This window comes from Armigeres subalbatus, unplaced genomic scaffold (genome assembly GCF_024139115.2).
Source record: "Armigeres subalbatus isolate Guangzhou_Male unplaced genomic scaffold, GZ_Asu_2 Contig293, whole genome shotgun sequence".
NCBI classification, from domain to species: domain Eukaryota; kingdom Metazoa; phylum Arthropoda; class Insecta; order Diptera; family Culicidae; genus Armigeres; species Armigeres subalbatus.
Window position 1 is genome coordinate 463431 of NW_026943034.1, and position 22103 is coordinate 485533.

The 22103-nt window shown below is 41.6% G+C and overlaps 1 protein-coding gene across 2 annotated transcripts; it reads left to right on the plus strand.

The window, feature by feature from the left end:
* The first annotated feature begins 2994 nt into the window (after window positions 1-2994).
* Window positions 2995-14769, plus strand: LOC134203922 (pyridoxal phosphate homeostasis protein-like). 2 transcript variants are annotated; one of them, XM_062678757.1, is made up of 6 exons: window positions 2995-3013; window positions 3157-3280; window positions 13546-13758; window positions 13817-13970; window positions 14051-14292; window positions 14391-14769. In XM_062678757.1, exons 2-6 carry the CDS (start codon window positions 3188-3190, stop codon window positions 14463-14465), a joined length of 777 nt encoding a protein of 258 aa, XP_062534741.1. In that variant the 5' UTR covers window positions 2995-3013; window positions 3157-3187; the 3' UTR covers window positions 14466-14769. The 2 variants fall into 2 exon arrangements, with proteins under 2 accessions (XP_062534741.1, XP_062534742.1); XM_062678758.1 differs by lacking the exon at window positions 2995-3013 and adding an exon at window positions 3022-3098.
* Window positions 14770-22103: the final 7334 nt, after the last annotated feature.

Sequence of the window (22103 nt, forward strand, 5' to 3'; positions counted from 1 at the left end):
TGATTGTAGTGCTTTCCAATTAAAAGAAAACCTACATAGCTCAAAGGAATACTTAAGAGCTTTCACTCAACGGTAGAAGAATCACAAGCGTGCGTCTGTGAAAGGTTATGCAATGAATCTATTCGAACGGAAGGCGTCCATATAGCGGTTTAGCGGCAAATCATCGAGCGCCTATCGTTAGCGTCAGTAGCAACTAAATGAATTTTATCACACGATTCTTACTTTGGTTTGTTTTTCAGCCATGTCTCGTATACTTTTGATAGAAGGCTCGGATGTCCATACCAATCGACTCAGCTCGACGAATATATATATATGATATTTCGATCCCTCTCATGTGTTTTTTATCACATTTTTTTAAATAATTTGCGAGAAACGGATGCCCTCCTTAGCCGTGCGGTAAGACGCGCGGCTTCAAAGCAAGACCATGCTGAGGGTGGCTGGGTTCGATTCCCTGTGCCGGTCTAGACAGTTTTCGGATTGGAAATTGTCTCGACTTCCCTGAGCATAAAAGTATCATCGTGTTAGCCTCATGATATACGAATGCAAAAATGGTAACTTGGCTTAGAAACCTCGCAGTTAATAACTGTGGAAGTGCTTAATGAACACTAAGCTGCGAGGCGGCTCTGTCCCACTGTGGGGATGTAATGCCTTTAAGAAGAAGAAGAAGCGAGAAACGCACTTCCAACGCTTCGAATAAAATTTGAGTTTTTAAGTAAAAATTTTGAGTTATCGTATCCAAAAATTTTAATATTTTGAGTTACGCCTTTACGTTTAGGGAGTGAGTGCTACGGAAACTTACTTCAATCGCTTCGCTAGAGTAAGACTCATGACAAATTGCCATTCTGCAGCACTAGATGACAAGCGACAGGCATCAGCATCGCGTGTCGTACATAACACATGGTAAAACATTTATTTTTACTACTAAAATATGTATTTTAAAATTATGTAACCAGGTTGCCTATTATGACCACCCCCGGGTCCATAATACGCAACATCGAGTTTGTTTACATACGTATTCTGGTCCCCCTCATTTGATTTACATGTTCCATTTCCACATGTTCCTGTTGCCTATTATGGACCCCCCCTTCTGTGCTAGTAATGGACCCTCTAGCGCATTTACATTCATAAATTACTTAATATAACTAAATTTCAGTCTCTCAGTACAAAACAATTATATGGAACTACTACCCTGATAAGTGAAGCAACTTTATCCTATGGAAGTTTGCAGAAAATTGTAGATTCAAGGGTAAACTCTCGGTTTTTGTTCAGGGGGTCCATTATACGCACGGGGTCCATTACTAGCACTCACTCCCTACATTCCTTAAAGCACCAGACTGTTTTACGCGTTTTGCGTAGTTTACGTCGGGCGACCGCGTCTTCTACATAACCCTTATGATTGATTATAAACATTTCGTGTGATACCCCATCCAATGGTAAGACTAGGAATATTGTGTCGCCAGCACTAAATTGTATTCCGACTTCCGACGTTTTACTTCCGAACTTACTTCCGACATCATGAACGTCAGAACAAAATTTGAATTTGCTATCAAAACATTGTCGGAAGAGCTTTCGGAAGTGTGGAAATCGACTTCCGAACCTCAATTTGGTGCCAGCGACGTTGTCAGCGACAAAACAAGCTCGATTTTGTGACAGATAACACCGTGCAGTGCTGCATATTTATTTTATTTTTCCGTGTGAATCTCGTCGGAAGTGGGCCTTGCTGCCAGTTTATCAGCGTCATATAAACAGTTTTGGTCTAAATACACAATATAAAGTCGACCTGACTGAAATCATAACAACTGTTAATTAAGAATAATCACTCAACAGTTAGCAACAATAACGAAAACTTTGATATACATATAATGATAATGCTCTGGAAAGAGTAAGAATCTTATTGGAATCAGCTTGCATGAAATATCGTACGCAATAATTGTTTTGTGCCATTTCTATGCAATGTGCACTGCTCACATCCCTAAATTGATATCATCCATCGAAGTGCGCTACTCTTCTTCTTCTTCTTAGTGGGCCCTCCTTAGCCGCTACTCTAAGATTGTGATAATAAAGGACATTCTCGATTTTTGAACCATTTAAAGAGAGGCCGAAAATTGTATGTCAGCTGTGATGTCAACAATAATTAATGAACATAATATTTTCTTTCCAGTAAAAATGACGTCGAAGGAGAAAAAAAAATGATTTTGAAGGAGAGAGAAGGTCCAAGAGTTTGTGACATTACATGTCTCAGGTATATAAAAGAGCAAAACAGTGCGGATGGGGGCTGAGAGAATCTGAATAAAAGTAGTGGGCGCCATTTATGCAATCAACTATATTTATTATATTTTCAACACAAAAATCAGGCCGCCAGGAGTGATTTTAGGCAATTTTAATCTAGTGTGCGAAGTCACAAACTTGACAGTAGTGTCAAATATTACAGAAACCAAACGTAATAAAAAATACTAAGCTAAACTAAGTGCATTTAGTCATAGCAGCTGGCCCTCAATATTAGTATCTACAAATGACAGATCCAAAGCAGAATAAAGAAGAAGACGAGAAAATACGATTGTGGCTATAAAGAGCTTTATAGCCTATTCAGATCACGTCATTTATTGTAATAAATATCATGATAAATCCAATTTCCATACATTAAATTTTCTTTTTCATATTTAACAAGAAAATTATTATAATAAATGGTGTAATCTGAATAGTATTATATTAGGGTTTTTAATCAATTTAACGTTTACCAAGAACACATATTTAAAGGGACATACAGAATACATGTTTATATTGCATTCTGCCGCTTATGTACTTTTTATTTGAATCACAATGTAATCAATAATTTAACTAAAGTCCTTAACAATTTCGGAAAAATAAAAAATAAAGTAATTGTTCGCTTATCACCCGTTTTGGTCGTACTGCCAAAATCGAATAGTCCCTGTGCTTACACTTTGTTGTTATTGTTGACATCACTGTCAGGTCCCATTATCATCAGCCTCCGTGCGGCTGATAGGAGATTTCTGTAAGTATCATTCCTATCTCTTCGCAGGTCTAGCTAGAAGCCTTAGATTGCACGACAATTTGCTACGCGACTGCACTTCATCTTTGTAAACAATTTTACCACATTATTTGATTTTATGTCACATTTGGATTTTCTCTTTGCAGTCATTCCGTTTGGTTTCTCCGAAGTTAGTTCATGATTCGACGCGTGATGGGTGAGGTGGACGTGAAACTCGGAATCCGGCAGACGCTAGCCAAAATCGATGAAGCATTCGGAAAACGTTCCCAGGTTTGTTCTCTTCTAGATTTACAGCAGGATTTATAATTATAGTGTAAATAGGAGGACGACACTTTAGACTGTGCGCTAAAACAACCACACAATCACGTTCTCAGCAGTGCACTTTTAACCAGCTGCATATTGATTACAGTCAAATGGGGCCACTTGCAACACTTTACATTTTCAATGTCATTGTAGGGTAAGACGGTATAATATGCCCCCCCTAAGGCAACTCCTCGATAACTTTTTACTTTTCAACGCAATTTATGCAAACTTTGTGTTATTTGGTAGTCCATGAAGTCGCAAATGCATTGCCCGTGAGTAGTCATATAAAAATATTACAGATAACACGTAATAAAGCTTTTTTGAAAAGTCGTGAAAAAATGAATTTCAAAAAGTGCCTGGGCAATACGCCCCACCTTAACCAAAGACGTTTCAAAGCCCTTCATTAGTATTTTATCAATCCCATAACAAAAGGCTACAAATCCTTATGCGCTTGACATTGAAAAATCAACATAGGTCCATTTAAGCAGGTGTGAATTACATTTCAATATTTTCCATACAATTTGGAAGCAACTGCTGCAGGCTCGCTGCGCTTGTGTCCAGTTGGTAAGGGCATATCGTCCTGCCTACACTGGGGCGTTTTGGCCAGTGAAACATGTTTTCGAAAATCGTTACATTTTTGAAGATGGAAGCAATTTTATATCATATTAACCACTGAGAAAAGTTATTTTGTTGCCCAACTGAGTGTTCCAGTGCAAGTTTTGCGGACAGTATGCCAGAGTCGCTCCAGAATGTTGAGCAAACAAACATTAATAGTTACATCAAAACTATAAGTTTTTGTATTTTGCTATTATTTTCATTGTGTAATACAAAAATACTTCCACATTCACATAGTATGATGGGTTTACAAATACTTATGGATACCAACTGATTTTGACCCTTAAATAGTTATAGTTTTCTAGAAATCAAAGGGGGGCGTTTTGGCCAGGTGGGGCGCAAAACCTTATTGGGGCGTGTAGAATCCGTCAGGCAGCTAACTTCACCGAAATATCGATTGGATTGATTCGGGGGAACGAAAACCTTACCCACCAACATGTGGGGCAACTTACAACACGCGATCAGAGATTAAGTGCACTGCTAAAAACTTCAAATATTTCCAGCAATTTCGTCAGGCAGCTAACTTCACCGAAATATCGATTGGATTGATTCGGGGGAACGAAAACCTTACCCAACCAACGTGTGGGGAAACTTACAACACGCGATCAGAGATTAAGTGCACTGCTAAAAACTTCAAATATTTCCAGCAATGGTTTTTTAAAAATAATGTCGTGAAACTAAATAGGGAACATCCACAAGCAATGTGCCTTAGAAAATAAGCAGTCTCCTGCTCTTTTTACGTGATATTCCAATAATGTACAAATATGTTAACATTTCAAAATCACTCTCGCGAAATCGTTTCATCAGACATGCATCAGAATGGGATGAAGCAAAAGTGTTGCAAGATATCCCATCATTGCAAGTAACCCATTTGACGTTACTCGAATTAATATGGAAAGTAATGCGGCTTTCAATGGTATTCGAGCTTACAGAAAGAGAGTTCCTACCGGAAATACTTAAAACCCTATTATGACAGTACAGATTTGTTTGAAAATTATAATCGTGATATAGGGACCTGGACTTCATCTCATAGCTCCGATGTTCATCTCACGAAAAACAAAGCAATGAAAAGGTATTTCACTACAACTCTTAAATCAAGCTCTATCTGGAATAAGGGCGAATGTCGCAAGAGAGGATTCTCTTCGTCGACTTCCCCTCTTTTAAATAAAAGTGACAAGCAGCGGATTTCTTTGTGGTTTATCACCTCAGAACGATAGAAAACAATGCGAACTTGCATTCTGAGGTGATAAACTGCAAAGAAATCCCCTGCTTGTCACTTTTATTCAAAAGAGGGGAAGTCGACGAAGAGAATTCTCTCTTGCGACATTCGCCCTTTTACCAGATAGAGCTTGAAATGTCGATTACTTCGATTAATCGATTCATCGTTGTGATAATCGATTAATTTTGAATCGATTACTACTCAACGATGAATCGATTCAATAATCGTCAAGAATCGAGAGTAATCGATTAGTTATTAATCGAATATTCGAGATTTTACGACATCTCTAGGTGTGCTTGTGAAAGTGATGGTACGCAGCAGGGTGGAAGGGTAGAAAGTTGAGGAGTATTATAATAAGTAAATGATATTGTAATTTGACGTTAGGAGTGACCAGAGTTTTGTCACTCCTTTCTTCTGGATAATGATCCTCTGGGATAGAGCGAAGCTTTTTAACTTGCCCTGGCTAATTACCCTTGGTTTAAGACCCATTTCCCGCTATCTTAAACTAGAAGAAAGAGAAAATATCGTCCCCATATTATACTTTAAAACCAAACTACATATTTTTAAAAATGCATGTCAGTAATCATTCTTAGAAAAATAACTTTTGAATACTCAAAGCAAATATATCCATAATTGAACAGGATAATCGTCAATTTACTGGCTGTGTCAATTGGAATGGAGAATTGAATGTTGAGTAGATCAAAACATGTATGGCTTTGATACATGTATTATCACATAGAAAAAATATTAGAATCGAATGAGAACATAAAGAAAAAAAAAATGCCAGATAAGGCAAGATGAATCAATCGTGGTCTATGCCTTTCTAAAGGACAAATCAAATAGAAGGAAGTCAAAATCGGGAAAACAAAAATAAAGATTGAGGGAGTCAAATTCAAAGGCGTGTAAGAGACCTCAGCGGTTCTCACAGCTCTCAATCATAAATGAAACTAATCAGCTTTCATATCTAGCCAATCAGACCGACTAAGATAAAATCCCATTCAGAGGGCCAGGGAACCAGACATGAAGCGGTTGTAGCCTTAACACTTTTTATGCCACTGTATTATTCGTTTTATCTACACTCAAGTAATTTCAATTCAAGTGGATATTGACACTCACCAGAGTTTTTGACGACCCTCAATAAACTCAATTCCCATCTTGAACACGTTTATTCTCACCATCATGAACAAGTTTCTTCTATGATTGAAGATATCCTAGGAAATTAGTTCTTTGCATGTAACTCACATTTCAGTCTTTTAACAATTGATTAATCACTCACTCTCTCTCTCATGTATTGTGAGCACCCATCTCCACTCATTTCGTAAACTCGTAAAAGCAGCCCTAGCCTTCTTGATCCATGCTCCTATGTCAATCTTGGTTCCGCCGTCCAACGCTAACTGGCTGCCAAGATATTGAAAATTTTCGACCTTCTCCACTGCTTGCCCGGCTACCGTAAAGTTGGAGGGATTGTTTGTATTTACATCCAACGATTTGATTTGTTGACGTTGATGATGAGCCCTGCCGTTGATGAGCGTTCGGCCAGGTCGTTTAGTTTACTTTGCATATCAGAGCGCCGTTGTGCTAGTAAAGCAACATTATCAGCCAAATTGAAGTCGTTGATATGCTCCATAGTAATAGGCTGCCAGAGCAGCCTTCGGTTTGGTACACGACCATTCGCACCACCATGATCTCGTCGATTACGATGAGAAACAGTAGCGGAGATAGAAGGCATCCTTGCCTCACTCCAGCGACTACCCGAATGGGGTCTGACAAAGCTCCGTCATGCAGGACTCTGCACTAGAAAGCTTCGATGATGCCGACGATTTTATCTGGAACTCCCTTGCGTCCAAGGGGGCCCTCAGATTTTCGTGGTTCAGACGATCGAATGACGATAGTCAATGAATATCAGATAGAGGGACTTTTGGAATTTGTTGACTTGCACCAGAATGATTCGGAGTGTGACAATATGATCCACACATGATCTTCCTGGGCGGAATCCTGCAGTGTCAGAGAGTCGAATCTATTTTCCCCGGTATCCGATTTAGGATAACTTTGCAAAGCACTTTGAAAACAATTCACAGTAAAATGATGCCTCGCCAATTGTCGCACACAGCCCCTTATTTGGGACCTTCACTGAGACGCCCAGCATCCAGTCAGCCGGAAAAGTTGTGGTTTCCCAGATATCACATAATAGTTGATGCAACATTTGCGAAGATAGCATGGGGTCAGCTTTAAGCATCTTTGCTGAAATGCGAGCGACCTCGTAAGATTTGTTGGATTTCACTCTTCAGATGGCTGTTTCAATCCCCATCAATAATGGACCTTCAAAGTTGGTAACGCGTCGGGTAATGCGTCACACCCTTGCTTGGCGGCTCTTGCCGAGGTGTTGATGATTGGTCAGGCGTCGAAATTTGAAGTAGTTGTTCTAACCAACGTTTTAGCTGACCAGTTGGGTCGTTGAGTAACTGACCTGTTGCGTCTTTCACCGGCATCCTCGAATTCTTCCTTGCTCAGGCTTCCCCAGGCGTCGTGAGATATCGTAGAGGAGGCGAATATCACCAGTTGATGCAGCTTTCTCCGCTTCGTCGGCCAGGAAGTCCACCTACGCTCGCTTGTCCCGTCTGCAACAGCGTTTAACCTCCTTCTCTAGAGTCGAATACCGTTGATGGGACTCGTACTTGGCTGATCTGGATCTTGCCCGCTCTATCGCGCCCTTTGCTTCTCTCGAGGAGCTTGATTTTCCGCCAGGTTGCATCCGTAATCCACTCCTTCCGCTGAGTGCGCAGCTCACCCAGGTTGTTCTCGCTTGTTTCGATAAAGGCATTCTTGATGGCCGTCCACTGCTCTTCTACGCTGCCACCTTCCGGAACATCCGCTGCCCGAGTTCCAAGTTTTTCAATGAACGATCTCTTCACAGCTGGATCTTCTAGTCGGCGTGTGTTGAATCGCCGTCCGAGTCTCTCCTCCCGCCGCTGAATCCGAGCAATGCATAATCGGATCCCGCCAATGAATAGAAGATGGCGATAGTCAGACGCGATGTCAGCGCTTTGTTATTCAGGACATCAAGAAGGCTCCGTCTTCATTTTTGGCTGGTGCAGATTAGGTCGATTTGATTTTCAGTTTGTCCATCACGAGAGACCCACGTGACTTTGTGTACTGGTCGATGGGGAAAGAGTGATCCTCCAATCACCATGTCGTTATTGCCATAGAATTCTGCCAACAGCTCACCGTTTTCACTCATTTCTTCAGCGAACACATCTTATCAAGAAAACCAAGCTTTCTAGTTTTATCAAGAACATCGACCGGCAAAAAATTCTTCAATACCAGGAACTCGGAACTTTCTCCTCTCCAAGCCAAGGGTGGAAGTCTGGTCATCGTGTCAGGTCGAGTAACTCCCTGTTTCACAACGCAAGCATGGACGACAACTGGTTCGGGTGGGCACCCGATTCAAGCGCTGAAAACTACGACAATGGCGCGGGCGGTAGCAGACCAACATCTCCCAATCGGTAAGTATTTCAAAATGTTGAACTGTAGATGAGGTTAAGACACAGTGTCTGAAGCTCACTAATCATTACGGCTCACTAATCAGTAATCAATACGGAATGATATGAAACTGAAATCGAAGAGTAAGATTTCGAAAAAGATGCTAATGGAGCAAATGGTAGCACTCAAAAACGAGTTGGATTTCATTAGAAAAGAAAAAGACCAATTACTGCTTGACAAAGAAAACGCTGGAAACAATCAAGCGAGACGAAAGGATATGTGTCAACAACAGGCATCTGGCAACGAGTCCCTGTTAGCCACCATGAACCACAGGTCACACGGATCGTTAAATATCCCGGAATGCAGCCCATCTGAAGGAGAAATTGATATTGACAAGAAGGCATATGAACATTGGAAGGAGGTTGTAACAGCATCGTTTAATCTGGTCCAAGCGACGGATGAAAGTGCGAAGATGAACATTGTCGCAGTTTTCAGCGCTTAAATCGGGTGCCCACCCGAACCAGTTGTCGTCCATGCTTGCGTTGTGAAACAGGGAGTTACTCGACCTGACACGATCACCAGACTTCCAGTCTTTGCTTGATAAATCTGGAAAGCTTGATTTTTTTCTTGATAAGATGCGTTCGCCACGCCATCCGTTGTAAGAATGACCTCTGGCTCCGTTGACACCCGCCTTTTATACGGTTTGGCGTTGGCAACGGTGATGTGTTGTTTGTTATACTTAACTACGCCTACCAAGATGTTGGGAGTCAAACGTTGAGAAATGGTTTTGCAGATCACGCCTGTTGATATGCAAACACCAGAAATATCATAGACTGGCGGATTTCCATTTTTCTTTATTGTTGGACGAAATGTTGTAGGGGGAAAGACGGCTTTGGCAGGTTTTGTTCTATTATTGGCAGGGGGGTCTTTGTCGACCAAATTTTATGAAATTTTGCCACAATATTCTTTGATTTGCAAAGAATTTTTAGGCCAAATTTGAGCCTAGTCAGTCATAAAAAACACCCCTGCCAATAATAGAACAAAACCTGCCAAAGCCGTCATTCCCCCTAACAATAAGAATGTGTTTGTATTAACGTTGAATTTATTTATCAAGTCTTATTCTCTAAAAATACATTCCATGTTCCATGTTTGTATCAAGCAGAGTGTAAAACAATCGAAATTTTTGGTGAAGTCCGCCTATCTTCACTTGTCAGCTCACTTCCAGACACATTCATATTCGGCTCTGGACTGTCAATATTCGGTTGAATATTAATCATTGAATATTTATGCACATTCTTCAAATTGATAAATTGACTCTATGACACTACCCATAATTCCATTACCCATAATGCCATTACCCCGAAGGCCACTACCCCGAATGCCATTACCCCGAATGAATCACTACCCCGAATACCATTACCCCGAATGGGACACTACCCCGAATGAGCCAGTATCCCGAATAAGTCCCTATTTCAAGTTTATACTTCTTTTCGGAGAAAAAATGTTACCCAATAAGTTTATTCAGAATTCATATGAATCAACAATAGTTTGCCCTTCACCTGGAACTGTTTCAACGCAGTATAGAACTAAGTATCCTATTTTCCGCGAGCGGTAATGGCCGCCAACTTGCATGTGTTTCGATTGAGGAGGCCAACTGCACCCAATGCGGTTAACAGCGGTCCACGTCAGCAAGGCTACAAAGGCAACAAGGTTGAAGTTGCTTCTTCGTCGCTATAGTAAAAGCACCGGTTTCCGGATGAAGCGTGATCCAATTCTTAGAATCTACGATTGAATGAGTGAGTGAGTTAGTCTGATTGAGTGAGTAAGAGAGAGTGCGTGGGTCATACCGGTGCCCTGTGGTCGAACTCGATCCTTTTATCGAACAAGTGGCCGCGTGAAGAACAACATGGTATCGTCGCTTTCGCGGCGCCGATCAACCGGGCGGGTTCCGAACCCGAGGACGGAAAGGGGTCCTCGTCAAGGCTAGGGCAGGCGTAGGCACCGCGTCGGCAAGTCCCTCTGTGTGCTGGCGAATAGGCCCTATCGCAGAGAGGTCAATTTGGGGTGCACTCGGCATCATCATTTTTGATACCAGTCGTGCAGAGGGAAGCTGGCGCGAAGGCGACCCTTCCCACCTTCCGAGGACATAGGGCGTGGCAAGGCCAACCTCGAGGGTGCGTTATGCACTGGCCCCCTTTGAAGCATTATTTTCTGGTTGTACCGAAGGGACGATGGGCTTGGCGGCAATGGAAACGGTTTAGCGGGTCGGGGATGTAGTCCTGCCTCCCTCGTTTGCTGTTGGAGGTGGCCCCTAACCCCGCACTTCCTGGACAACCCAGGATGTCTGTTGAGCAGATTCCCCCTCCATTGCCAAGGAAAAAAAAAGAGAGAGTGCGTGAGTAGGAGCAGGTGAGTGAGTAAGAGTGAGTTAGCAATAAGTAATAGTTAGTGAATGAGTAAAAGTGAGTAAGAGTGAGTAAGTGATTTAAAGCGGGTGAGTGAGTAATAGTTTTTTTTTCTTTTCAATCTTGCTACCCAACTGGCACTATTGAAAGCATTCCTCACGTCGAGAGTCACTACTACACAATAGCGAACTCCCCTCCTCTTACGCTGGATAGCTATCTCCGCGGATTTGGTAACCGACAAGATAGCGTCTACGGTCGACTTACCCTTTCGGAAGCCAAACTGGTTACTCGATAGACCATCCGCACCCTCCGTGCGTATCAACAACCTGTTGAGGATGATCTTCTCGAGCACCTTCCCCGCCGTATCAAGCAGGCATATTGGTCTATAGGCCGACGGATCCCCCGGTGGTTTTCCCGCCTTTGGCAATAGGACCCAAGCTCTGCCTTTTCCATGCTTCAGGGAAGACTCCCTCGTCCAGGCATCTCTGCATGACAGATCTGAATATCTCGGGAGCCTCAGCAATGGCCGCTTTGATGGCCAGGTTCGGAATACCTTCCGGTCCTTGCGCCTTACCTGCTCGCGGCGGAGCGCTTCCTTAAACACCTTGTCGTCGAAGTATGATGTTTTCCACATACGAGGGCTAGGCCTCGCCCCTTCTTTCGTCGTATAGTCGATGCTGTAGCGAACCGCCAGGTGGTCGCTGTGAGTGTACCCATCATCTACCCTCCAGTTCGAACTACTCGTTTGGCCAGGGCTCCAGAACGTAACGTCGATAATCGACTCGGCCCCGTTCCAGCTCTAGGTACTTTTGGTACCGCCATTAGCCAAGTCCACATCCAACATGGCCAGTGATTCCAGCAGGATCTGCCCCCGTTGATTCGTGGATCGGCTTCGCCATTCCACGGCCCAAGCGTTAGGGCACAGTCTGTCTGACACAGCAGTTGCTGCGCTGCATCACAGTGGTTCAGGTTTAGCTGCGTTACCTGCACTGTGATTTTGCAGCACGCCTAAACGCCGGGCACTTCGAACCCCCCATGGGGTGCTTGCTGTTTGCAGCTTTGCTGGAACAGATCAAACAGTTGGGAGGGTTCGTGCAGCATTGTGCCTTATGTCCCTCCAATCCGCAGCGTCGACAAAGCTTGCTTCTGTCAGGACCTTTGCAGTCCCATTACTTGTGCCCCGGTTCCAGGCACTTGAAGCAAACTTCGGGTTGCTCATATATGCCTACAGGGCATACCGACCACCCCACCTTGACCCTCTCTAACTTGACTACCTTGGAGGCGTCCGCTGCAGATAGCCGAACCAATGCTACCTGCGTCCCTGCCGGACCTTTCCATAGCCGAACGGCTGCGGTGGGCGTCTCCACTTCACACTGTCGCCGCAGTGCCGTGACGAGCTCGCCAGATATAGAATAAAGCGCTTTGCTCTCTGTCTTATGATAATCACGATCTTTTGCAGTGATGGAGAGATTGAGAGTAAGTGAGTGAGTAAGAGCGGGTGAGTGAGTAAGAGTAGGTGAGTGAGTAATAGTTAGTGAGGAAGAGGTAGTGAGGTAGAGGTAGTGAGTGAGTAATATATTGTGTGTAGGTGAGAGAGAGAGAGCTCTGTTTGTCTTCGGAAAGATGCGTTGATTTGTAGAAGGCATCCTCTCTTCCATTCGCCTCATACAACGCAAACGCATAAAGAAGGCATTATCTCCTCTGTGTGCCGTGTACCTGGCAAACGTGTTCATTTAGAAGTCATTATCACCTCTGTATATCTTTTACAGGAAAAAAAGATTAATTTAAAGAAGGCATCATCTCCTCTGTTTGCCTTATACCGGGCAAACGCATTCATTTGATGAAAGCAAACACTGCACTCTGCAAACACGTCCTATTGAAAGTAGTTTTCCTGGTAATAATGGGGTGGAATGGCAATTTAAGTTAATTAGATGAAAAATCAACATTGTTGGTCAAGGAATCATTTTTTTCTTGGATGCGCTTCGTAGTCCTGAACAGCGCATCTAGATTCATTCGAACACTGAGGATAATTCGCACATATTTATCTGGGGAAATCCATAAATTTCAATTTGAAGATTTATATATGCGCACATAATTATCCACTATCCATGACGCACTTAAAACAAATTAGTGTAATGAGCAGCCTCACATATATTTCATTAACGCAAAACAATTCTTATTAGCCGAATAAATTAATCATAAGTACGCATCTAGCTGATCACAATCTATAAATCTAACCAACCGAGTCTCTAATCTAAACCGAGTGTTTTGAAAATCCTTCGATTTTTTTTATAGAATTTTTTTCTAATCTTATACTCCAGACAACACTTCAGAATCCTAAGTTGGTCCGAATTTGATTAAAAAAAATCCTCCAACTTTTTTCTATATGAAAAATGTACACCAGTTGCACTGTTAGCAGCCAATGTCTGATAATTTGGTCTTCGTTGCCTTCACCTGTCTTAGGAGGTAGAGGTGAACACTTAAATCATATTTCAATTCTTATTTTATTGTAGACAACAAAATCTATCAAGCCGCTGCTGGTAGCCGTCAGTAAAACCAAACCAATTGAGTTGATCCTGGATGGATACTCCGTCGGACAACGTGACTTCGGTGAAAATTATGTCCAGGAACTAATAGAAAAGGCAAATGATCCCAGAATTTTGGAACAATGCAAAGACATCCGATGGCACTTTATAGGTCATCTTCAGAGCAACAAGATTAATAAGGTAAAATAAATTTGTATGTCATCGATTGTTCAAATAAAATGGGATTTTCTCTCTGCAGATTGCAAACCTACCCAACCTGCATATGGTTCAAACCGTTCACAATGCTAAACTGGCTGAAGGTCTCAACAAGGCCTGGGAAAAGGTGAAAACTGAAAAACCGGATAAACAGCAGTTAAACGTTCTCATACAGATCAACACAAGCGGGGAGGACGGTGAGTAAGCATTCCTCAGATTTTGACACATTCAAGTACTCCACCAATTACGCCGCACCTAATTCACCTTCCCATCGCAGAGAAAAACGGAACCGAACCGGCCGAGGCCGTGAACCTGTACCGCTTCGTGACGGAGAAATGCCCCAACTTGAACTGCCACGGCGTGATGACGATCGGTCGCTTCGGGCATGACTACTCGACCGGGCCCAATCCGGACTTTATCGAGCTGATGAAGTGTCACCAGGACATTTGCAGCACCTTTGAGCGGGAGCCCACCGATCTGCAGGTTTCGATGGGAATGTCTGACGACTATGTTCGGGCGGTAGGTGGTTCCGATTCGAAATTCGATTATGACGAACGATTTTTTTTTTGTTTTTTTCCTGTGTGGGTATATGTTTGCATTCATTTCTTATTTCGCAGATCGAGATGGGCAGCACAATCGTACGCGTAGGCAGTTCTATTTTCGGAGCCCGAGCAAAGAAAAACGAAGCATAGGAATTTTTCCACCGTCGCACCGTTACTCACTACTACAGCCCACGCGCTGGCTGCTGGTTCGGATTGGGATGGTGCGTGCCGGTTAGGATTTCAAGGGGGCGAAAAACGGGCAATTGTTTAGTCACACAGATGTTGAGTCGATTTGCTGATTTTCCGCTGAGGAACGGTGGTCGAGTTGTATGGAATTCTGTTTGTTATTTTTGTACATATCGAAAGTAAAATTGAAGACAGTGTCACATACTGAGTAGCAGAATAGCTATGGTTTAGACTTCAAACTATTATCAATAAATTAAATTCTTCATAACCCAGCGTCTTTCAATCCAATGTCAAAGCTTTATCGTTGACTCAATTCGGCGAATCCCATATGCGAGTCTTTCCAATCCAAATTTCATAGTGAATTGCCAAGTTTATATTCAAACTTTGATAAACTTAAAACTTAATCCTCCAGACTCCAAATTTATAACCGAAAATCAAAATACGTTTTTACCTTGAGACCCATTATTTGACGGGTGTCCTACGAAAGGCTGAAACACATAAGGCTGAATGCTCATAAGGCTGAACTCAAAAGGCTGAAATCTTGAAAGGCTGAAAGTCTCAAAAGGCTGAAAGTATCAGAAGGCTGAAACGCATCGAAAGGCTGGAATTGATGGGATGAAATGAATCCCAACCATACGATATGTTGTACCAACTATGTTGAGTGGTTGGATAGTGAATAATTGATAAAGAATAGAGAACAATGAATTAAGAAGAATAAAAAATAAAGAATAAAGAATAATGAATAAAGAAGAATTAAAAAAAAAAAAGAATAAAGAATAAATAATAAAGAATAAAAAATAAAGAATAAAGAATAAAGAATAGAGAATAAATGATAAAGAATAAATAATAGAGAATAAAGAATAAAGAATAAATAAAGAATAAAGAATGAAGAATAAAGAATAAAGAATAAAAATACAGAATAAAGAATAAAGAATAAATAATAAGGAATAAAGAAAGAAGAATGAAGAATGAAGAATAAAGAATAAAAATAAAGAATAGAGAATGGGCCCTCCTTAGCCGTGCGGTAAGACGCGTGGCTACAAAGCAAGACCATGCTGAGGGTGGCTGGGTTCGATTCCCGGTGCCGGTCTAGGCAATTTTCGGATTGGAAATTGTCTCGACTTCCCTGGGCATAAAAGTATCATCGTGCTAGCCTCATGATATACGAATGCAAAAATGGTAACCTGGCTTAGAAACCTCGCAGTTAATAACTGTGGAAGTGCTTAATGAACACTAAGCTGCGAGGCGGCTCTGTCCCAGTGTGGGGATGTAATGCCTATAAGAAGATAAGAAGAAGAAGAGAATAAAAAAAAGAATAAAGAATAAATAATAAAGAATAAAAAATAAATAATAAAGAATAAAAAATAAAGAATAAAAAATAAAGAGTAAATAATAAAGAATAAAGTATAAAGAATAAAGAATAAAGTATGAAGAATAAAAATTTACGGAGACAAAGGAAGGAGGAAAGAAGAAGGAAGAAGAGAGAATGAAGACGGAAGAAAGAAGAAGGAAAAAAGATGAAAGATTGAAGAAAGAACATAAAAGAAGGAAGAAGGAAAAAGTAAGATAAAGGTGAAAGAAGAAATAATGATGAAGCAATAAGAAACAAGGAAAAAGGAAGGATGTTCTACGTACCGCCATCACTGGTGAAAATCCAAGTAATTCAGAAATTTCAATTTTAATCTCATCCAGTGATTTGTCGTCACTAGGGAGACCTTTCAAAACGACTTTGAACAATCGCTCAGTTTTGTCGTCGTATGTGAAGAATTTATGGCGCTTCTCAGTTAAATACTGAAGAAGACGTTTGCGATCGTCAAAGGATCCCGGCAAAACGCGGCAGTCACCCTTCCTAGCAATCTGAAATGAAACCTTGATCCCCTGAAGGTTACTCAAAATCTCATTCCTAAAGCCAGAAAACTCGGCAACAGATACCACAATTGGCGGAATCCTTTGCTTTTTCGCATGAATCGAATCACCTGGGCTAGAGGTAGATTCGATTTGCTCAATTTCATCATTAATCAAATCGAACTGATTGCTCAGTTCAATAGGAGAAGAATTATTTCCGATATTAGAGTTAGAAGGAATATCTGAATTCTCCAGCTTCCTTCTATTTTTTCCGCGCTTTGGCAGGACGGTCTTGAAACCTTGTTTCTTAGAAGGAAGTGGAGAATTCAAAGACTCCCCCTTCCTCTTGTTTTTATTAATGCTCATTGCTGAGCGTGAAGACGTGACCTTCTAAGAGGTTGTTCCCAGAACGGTGTCCTTGCAGGATTACCACCGCTTGAATTTTACTTTCGCAAATAGGTCCAACGTAAAACGAAGGCACGGGTCCTTGCAAAGATCGTAACGGGATCACTAGCTAGTACTGGGAAGCACTGTTGAAATTAAAATAGCTTCGGGTAGTATTAAAAACTTCCTTCCGCAAAGAGAGAAAATAGAACCGCACAGCACGAAAGCATGATGCGGTCTGACTGCTATTCACTATTTTCCATCAATGCACTGCACACTGGAAGCGGATTTCCAAGTTTGTTATATTCTTACTCTTAGAGGTAGGTATCAATATCCTGCATTCCGTGACGATTGAAGTACTTCGTGGTGGAAATTTTCCAGTCGTCGGAGTACGTCTTCGATGTAGCTTACCAATTGAATCATTTGTTTGAGAAACTGCATATATCCATTTTACCCAAATTTCAAGAAAATGACAGAGAATTGTTTTTGAACAAATTATAGTTTTTGGCAAAACCCAGCTATAGGCAAATCCTGACCCAACGAATACCTTCCCAATATCCAACTCCGTGGTGCTTATGAGGGTGTCGCTGAGTGGAGAGCCTCTCTTTAAGTATCACATCAACATTTCCTTTCCCTCCCCTAGTTGTTTTTGCAGATGGGCTTAGTACGGAGTAGTAATCCTCACGCTTTTGTAATTTTTGTCTTAGATTGAAATCAAGGACTACACCTACCTTGATTTCTGATAGCAATCTGGACAGTAATTTCAAAAGAAACATGAGTTTTAGTTTTAGTTTAGTTTCGGTTTTTTTTTTTAAATTTGGATTCCTATTTTCGTATATTTATTTACTCACTTTTCCATATTTATATGTTCTATATTTTCTTAATTTCGTAATGTCATATTTTTATACCCTCATATTTTCAAATTTTGCTATTTTTGATTTTTATGCTTTTTTAATTTCATATTGTTGTATTTTTATGCTGCGATACACTGCTGATAAGCAACTATATTGTTTAATTATATATTTTCATATTTTTGTATCCATATTTTTCAAATAATTCATATTCTCATTTTATCATGTATTCATATTTTCTTATGTTCATATCTTCATATTTTCATTTTTCTTGTTTTCATATTTTCGTTTCTTCGTGCGTTCATATTTTCATATATTTATGTTTTCATTTATTTATAATTTCATATATCTTTATTTTCCTATATTGGGCCCTCCTTAGCAGTGCGGTAAGACGCGTGGCTACAAAGCAAGACCATACTGAGGGTGGCTGGGTTCGATTCCCGGTGCCGGTCTAGGCAATTTTCGGATTGGAAATTGTCTCGACTTCCCTGGGCATAAAAGTATCATCGTGCTAGCCTCATGATATACGAATGCAAAAATGGTAACCTGGCTTAGAAACCTCGCAGTTAATAACTGTGGAAGTGCTTAATGAACACTAAGCTGCGAGGCGGCTCTGTCCCAGTGTGGGGATGTAATGCCAATAAGAAGAAGAAGATATCTTTATTTTCATATATTTTTATTTTCATATACACATATATTTATTTATACTTTTATATATTTATTTTGTCAAATACATTTATATTTTCGTATTTTCATACTCTAGTTTTCTCATATTGTTATTTTTATAGCATGGAAATATAATAGTGTGAAAGTGTGAAGTTATGTTCATATTTTATACTTTCTTATTCTTATGCTTTCATGTGTTATATTCTCCTAATGTTGCTTGTTTAGATGTTTACTTCATATATGTCATATTTCAGTTATATAACATATTTCCATATGTTCATGATTTATATTTTCATATTGTCATATTCTGATATTTTTATTTATATTTCCATATTTTTATATTTTCTTGTTTTCAAATTTATATATTTTCATTTGTTATATATTCATATGTTTCTGTTTTCATTCTTTTATATTTATTTTTATTATAAATGTTCATGTTTTTTAGTTATATATTTTTTTATATTTTTGGTTTTTATATATATACAGATTGTAACCCCTTCCTATTGTCATATTTCTCTAATATATATTTTTCCACATTTTCATAAAAATTTATTTAAATTTACTAAAACTGGTTTCCTAAAAAAATACGGAAAGGAGGGCATCATTCAACTAGTTCTTTATTATCTGACAAAATTTTGATAGGTTTGGTTATCAAACTTTAGAAAAACGTGAGGAGCTGACAAGATACATTGGAAAAGTAACAATTCCAATATAATAGAAGAAACATATTTATTTTAATAATTTTTACCATATATTTTTATTGACACACGGTGATCTGGTGACGCTGATTTCTTGAAGCTGAGGTCCTTCGGTCAGGGACACTGTGAACTATTTTTCAAATAATGTAATCCCAATCTAAATATTTATATTTCCTTTTCAGCTGAAACAAGTGTTGCTGGTGAAGTTTGTTTCACACCAAGGACCAAGGACCGTTTTCCATGTCCCTATTCACACTACCCCAATCTAACCAGCCCACCGTAGAATGTCGTATTTTTTGGTATTCTCACTGATTTTGTCGTCCACAAGCTGACATAGTACAACACCTATTGAGCAAAGCCTGCTGTTTATATCACAATGCAACCGATGCTACATGAGTGATCCAGGAGCAAGCAAGCCCCAGTATGTTTAATTGCTAGTGATTAGCACGTTCGATTTTCTAAATGCGCTATATAGTCATCAATTCGTTTTGCTCATTATGCGCCTCTTTTCTGATACCAGCCGAGAAACTGCCATTTTATCATTTTAACCGTCTTTCTCCTGCATCCCCGTGTAGATAATAAGAATCAATCTTATTTCAAAGAGTCTTTAAACAAAATTGACGCGAATTTGTCTAGCGATTAATATCAGAACATTGTTGGCTTTTCCAGTTTCATGATGTGTCAATTGCATAACGAGCCTTTTGATTCCATCATGTTTGCCAACAGTTCAACAGTAATGGTAAGAGTTTGGTAACATGTAACCGTAAGGCTCTCGAGAAGGCATTGAAAAAATCAGATCATGAGAAAAAATCGGGTTAATCTAAGCCATCTTGATGCTCTGCGCGGGGAAAAGTTATGAGGTTCCTAAGATCTTTGGAATTGGACGTTCGATGATTTACCGTTCAATGATCTTCAACGCTCACCAATGGAAGCCTATTGAGTGAAGCGAATCACTTGGTAGCACAACAATGAGCGTCGTTATGGTGCGCTGATAGTAGAAGCCATTCAAGCATTCTAAAAATGAAGACCTCTATGAGTCTGGAATTCTAGCACTCTGAATGGGAGGCGTTGATACTTTCTCTCGACTATCTTATCACCTTGAAAGAAGAGCGTATAAAGCAGAACGCATGATACGAATGCGTTCCTATGACGATCCTCCCCAGGCCATCTGCGAGTTGTGGGGCTTGCCTAGGATGTGGTGGGGTTTGACAGTGGGCCCTGTTAAACCTCTATAAAAAGCTGCATGTATCCGCAAGTAGGCCCCACCAAAGCGACCGTGTGCCGCTCAAAGCGCACAAGCCCAAGTCCTGGTGTTAGGTGGGACGCTAAACAGCCCTGACACGACGGCCCTCCGACGAGACAGGTGGTTTGCGCAGGCCCAATAAGCCGCCTAGAAAACCAATCATTACGAACAATATAAGAGATAATGCGACTCGATATAATCGGCAAAGACCTAGGCGACGAATACAGGATCACGATTGGAAGCTTGGAACATGGAATTGCAAGTCGCTAGGTTTCGCAGGTTGCGACAGGATGATCTACGATGAATTACATCCCCGCAACTTCGACGTCGTGGCGCTGCAGGAGATTTGCTGGACAGGACAGAAAGTGTGGAAAAGCGGGCATCGAGCGGCTACCTTCTACCAAAGCTGTGGCACCACCAACGAGCTGGGAACCGGCTTCATAGTGCTGGGTAAGATGCGCCAACGCGTGATTGGGTGGCAGCCAATCAACGCAAGGATGTGCAAGCTGAGGATTAAAGGCCGTTTCTTCAACTATAGCATCATCAACGTGCACTGCCCACACGAAGGGAGACCCGACGACGAGAAAGAAGCGTTCTATGCATAGCTGGAGCAGACATACGATGGATGCCCACTGCGGCGACATGAACGCACAGGTAGGAAGGGAGGAAATGTATAGACCAGTCATCGGACCGGATAGTCTGCACACCGTATCGAATGACAACGGCCAACGATGCATAAACTTCGCAGCCTCCCGCGGAATGGTAGTCGAAGCACCTTCTTTCCCCGCAAAAATATCCACAAGGCCACATGGAGATCACCTAACCAAGAAACGGAAAACCAAATCGATCACGTTCTAATCGACGGTAAATTCTTCTCCGACATCACGAACGTCCGCACTTACCGCAGTGCGAATATTGAATCCGACCACTACCTCGTTGCAGTATGCCTGCGCTCAAAACTCTCGACGGTGTACAACACGCGTCGAAGTCGGACGCCGCGGCTTAACATTGGGCGGCTACAAGATGGTAGACTAGCCCAAGAATACGCGCAGCAGCTGGAAGTGGCACTTCCAACGGAAGAGCAGCTAGGCGCAGCGTCTCTTGAAGATGGCTGGAGAGATATTCGATCCGCCATTGGTAGCACCGCAACCGCTGCACTTGGCACGGTGCCCCGGATCAGAAAAAACGACTGGTGTGACGGCGAATGTGAGCAGTTAGTGGAAGAGAAGAATGCAGCATGGGCGAGATTGCTGCAACACCGCACGAGGGCGAACGAGGCACGATATAAACAGGCGCGGAACGGACAAAACTCGATTTTCCGGAGGAAAAAGCGCCAGCAGGAAGATCGAGACCGTGAAGAAACGGAGCAACTGTACCGCGCTAATAACACACGAAAGTTCTATGAGAAGTTAAACCGTTCACGTAAGGGCCACGTGCCACAGCCTGATATGTGTAAGGACATAAACGGGAACCTTCTTACGAACGAGCGTGAGGTGATCCAAAGGTGGCGGCAGCACTACGAAGAACACCTGAATGGCGATGTGGCAGACGAAGATGGCGGTATGGTGATGGACCTGGGAGAACGCGCGCAGGACATAATTCTACCGGCTCCGGATCTCCAGGAAATCCAGGAGGAGATTGGCCGGCTGAAGATCAACAAAGCCCCTGGGGTTGACCAACTACCAGGAGAGCTATTACAACACGGTGGTGAGGCACTGGCTAGAGCGCTGCACTGGGTCATTACCAAGATTTGGGAGGTTGAAGTTCTGTCACAGGAGTTGATGGAAGGTGTCGTGAGTCCCATCTACAAAAGGGCGATATGCTGGATTGTAGTAATTATCGCGCAATCACATTGCTGAACGCCGCCTACAAGGTACTCTCCCAAATGTTATGCCGTCGACTAGCACCAACTGCA

Bases quoted from the DNA above. Each gene is read 5' to 3' on its own strand.
- LOC134203922 (XM_062678757.1), top strand. From the start codon at position 3,188: ATGATTCGACGCGTGATGGGTGAGGTGGACGTGAAACTCGGAATCCGG. The intron at 13,759-13,816 runs GTAAAATAAATT...TTCTCTCTGCAG, and splicing joins AGAGCAACAAGATTAATAAG to ATTGCAAACCTACCCAACCT. The intron at 13,971-14,050 runs GTGAGTAAGCAT...TTCCCATCGCAG, and splicing joins CAACACAAGCGGGGAGGACG to AGAAAAACGGAACCGAACCG.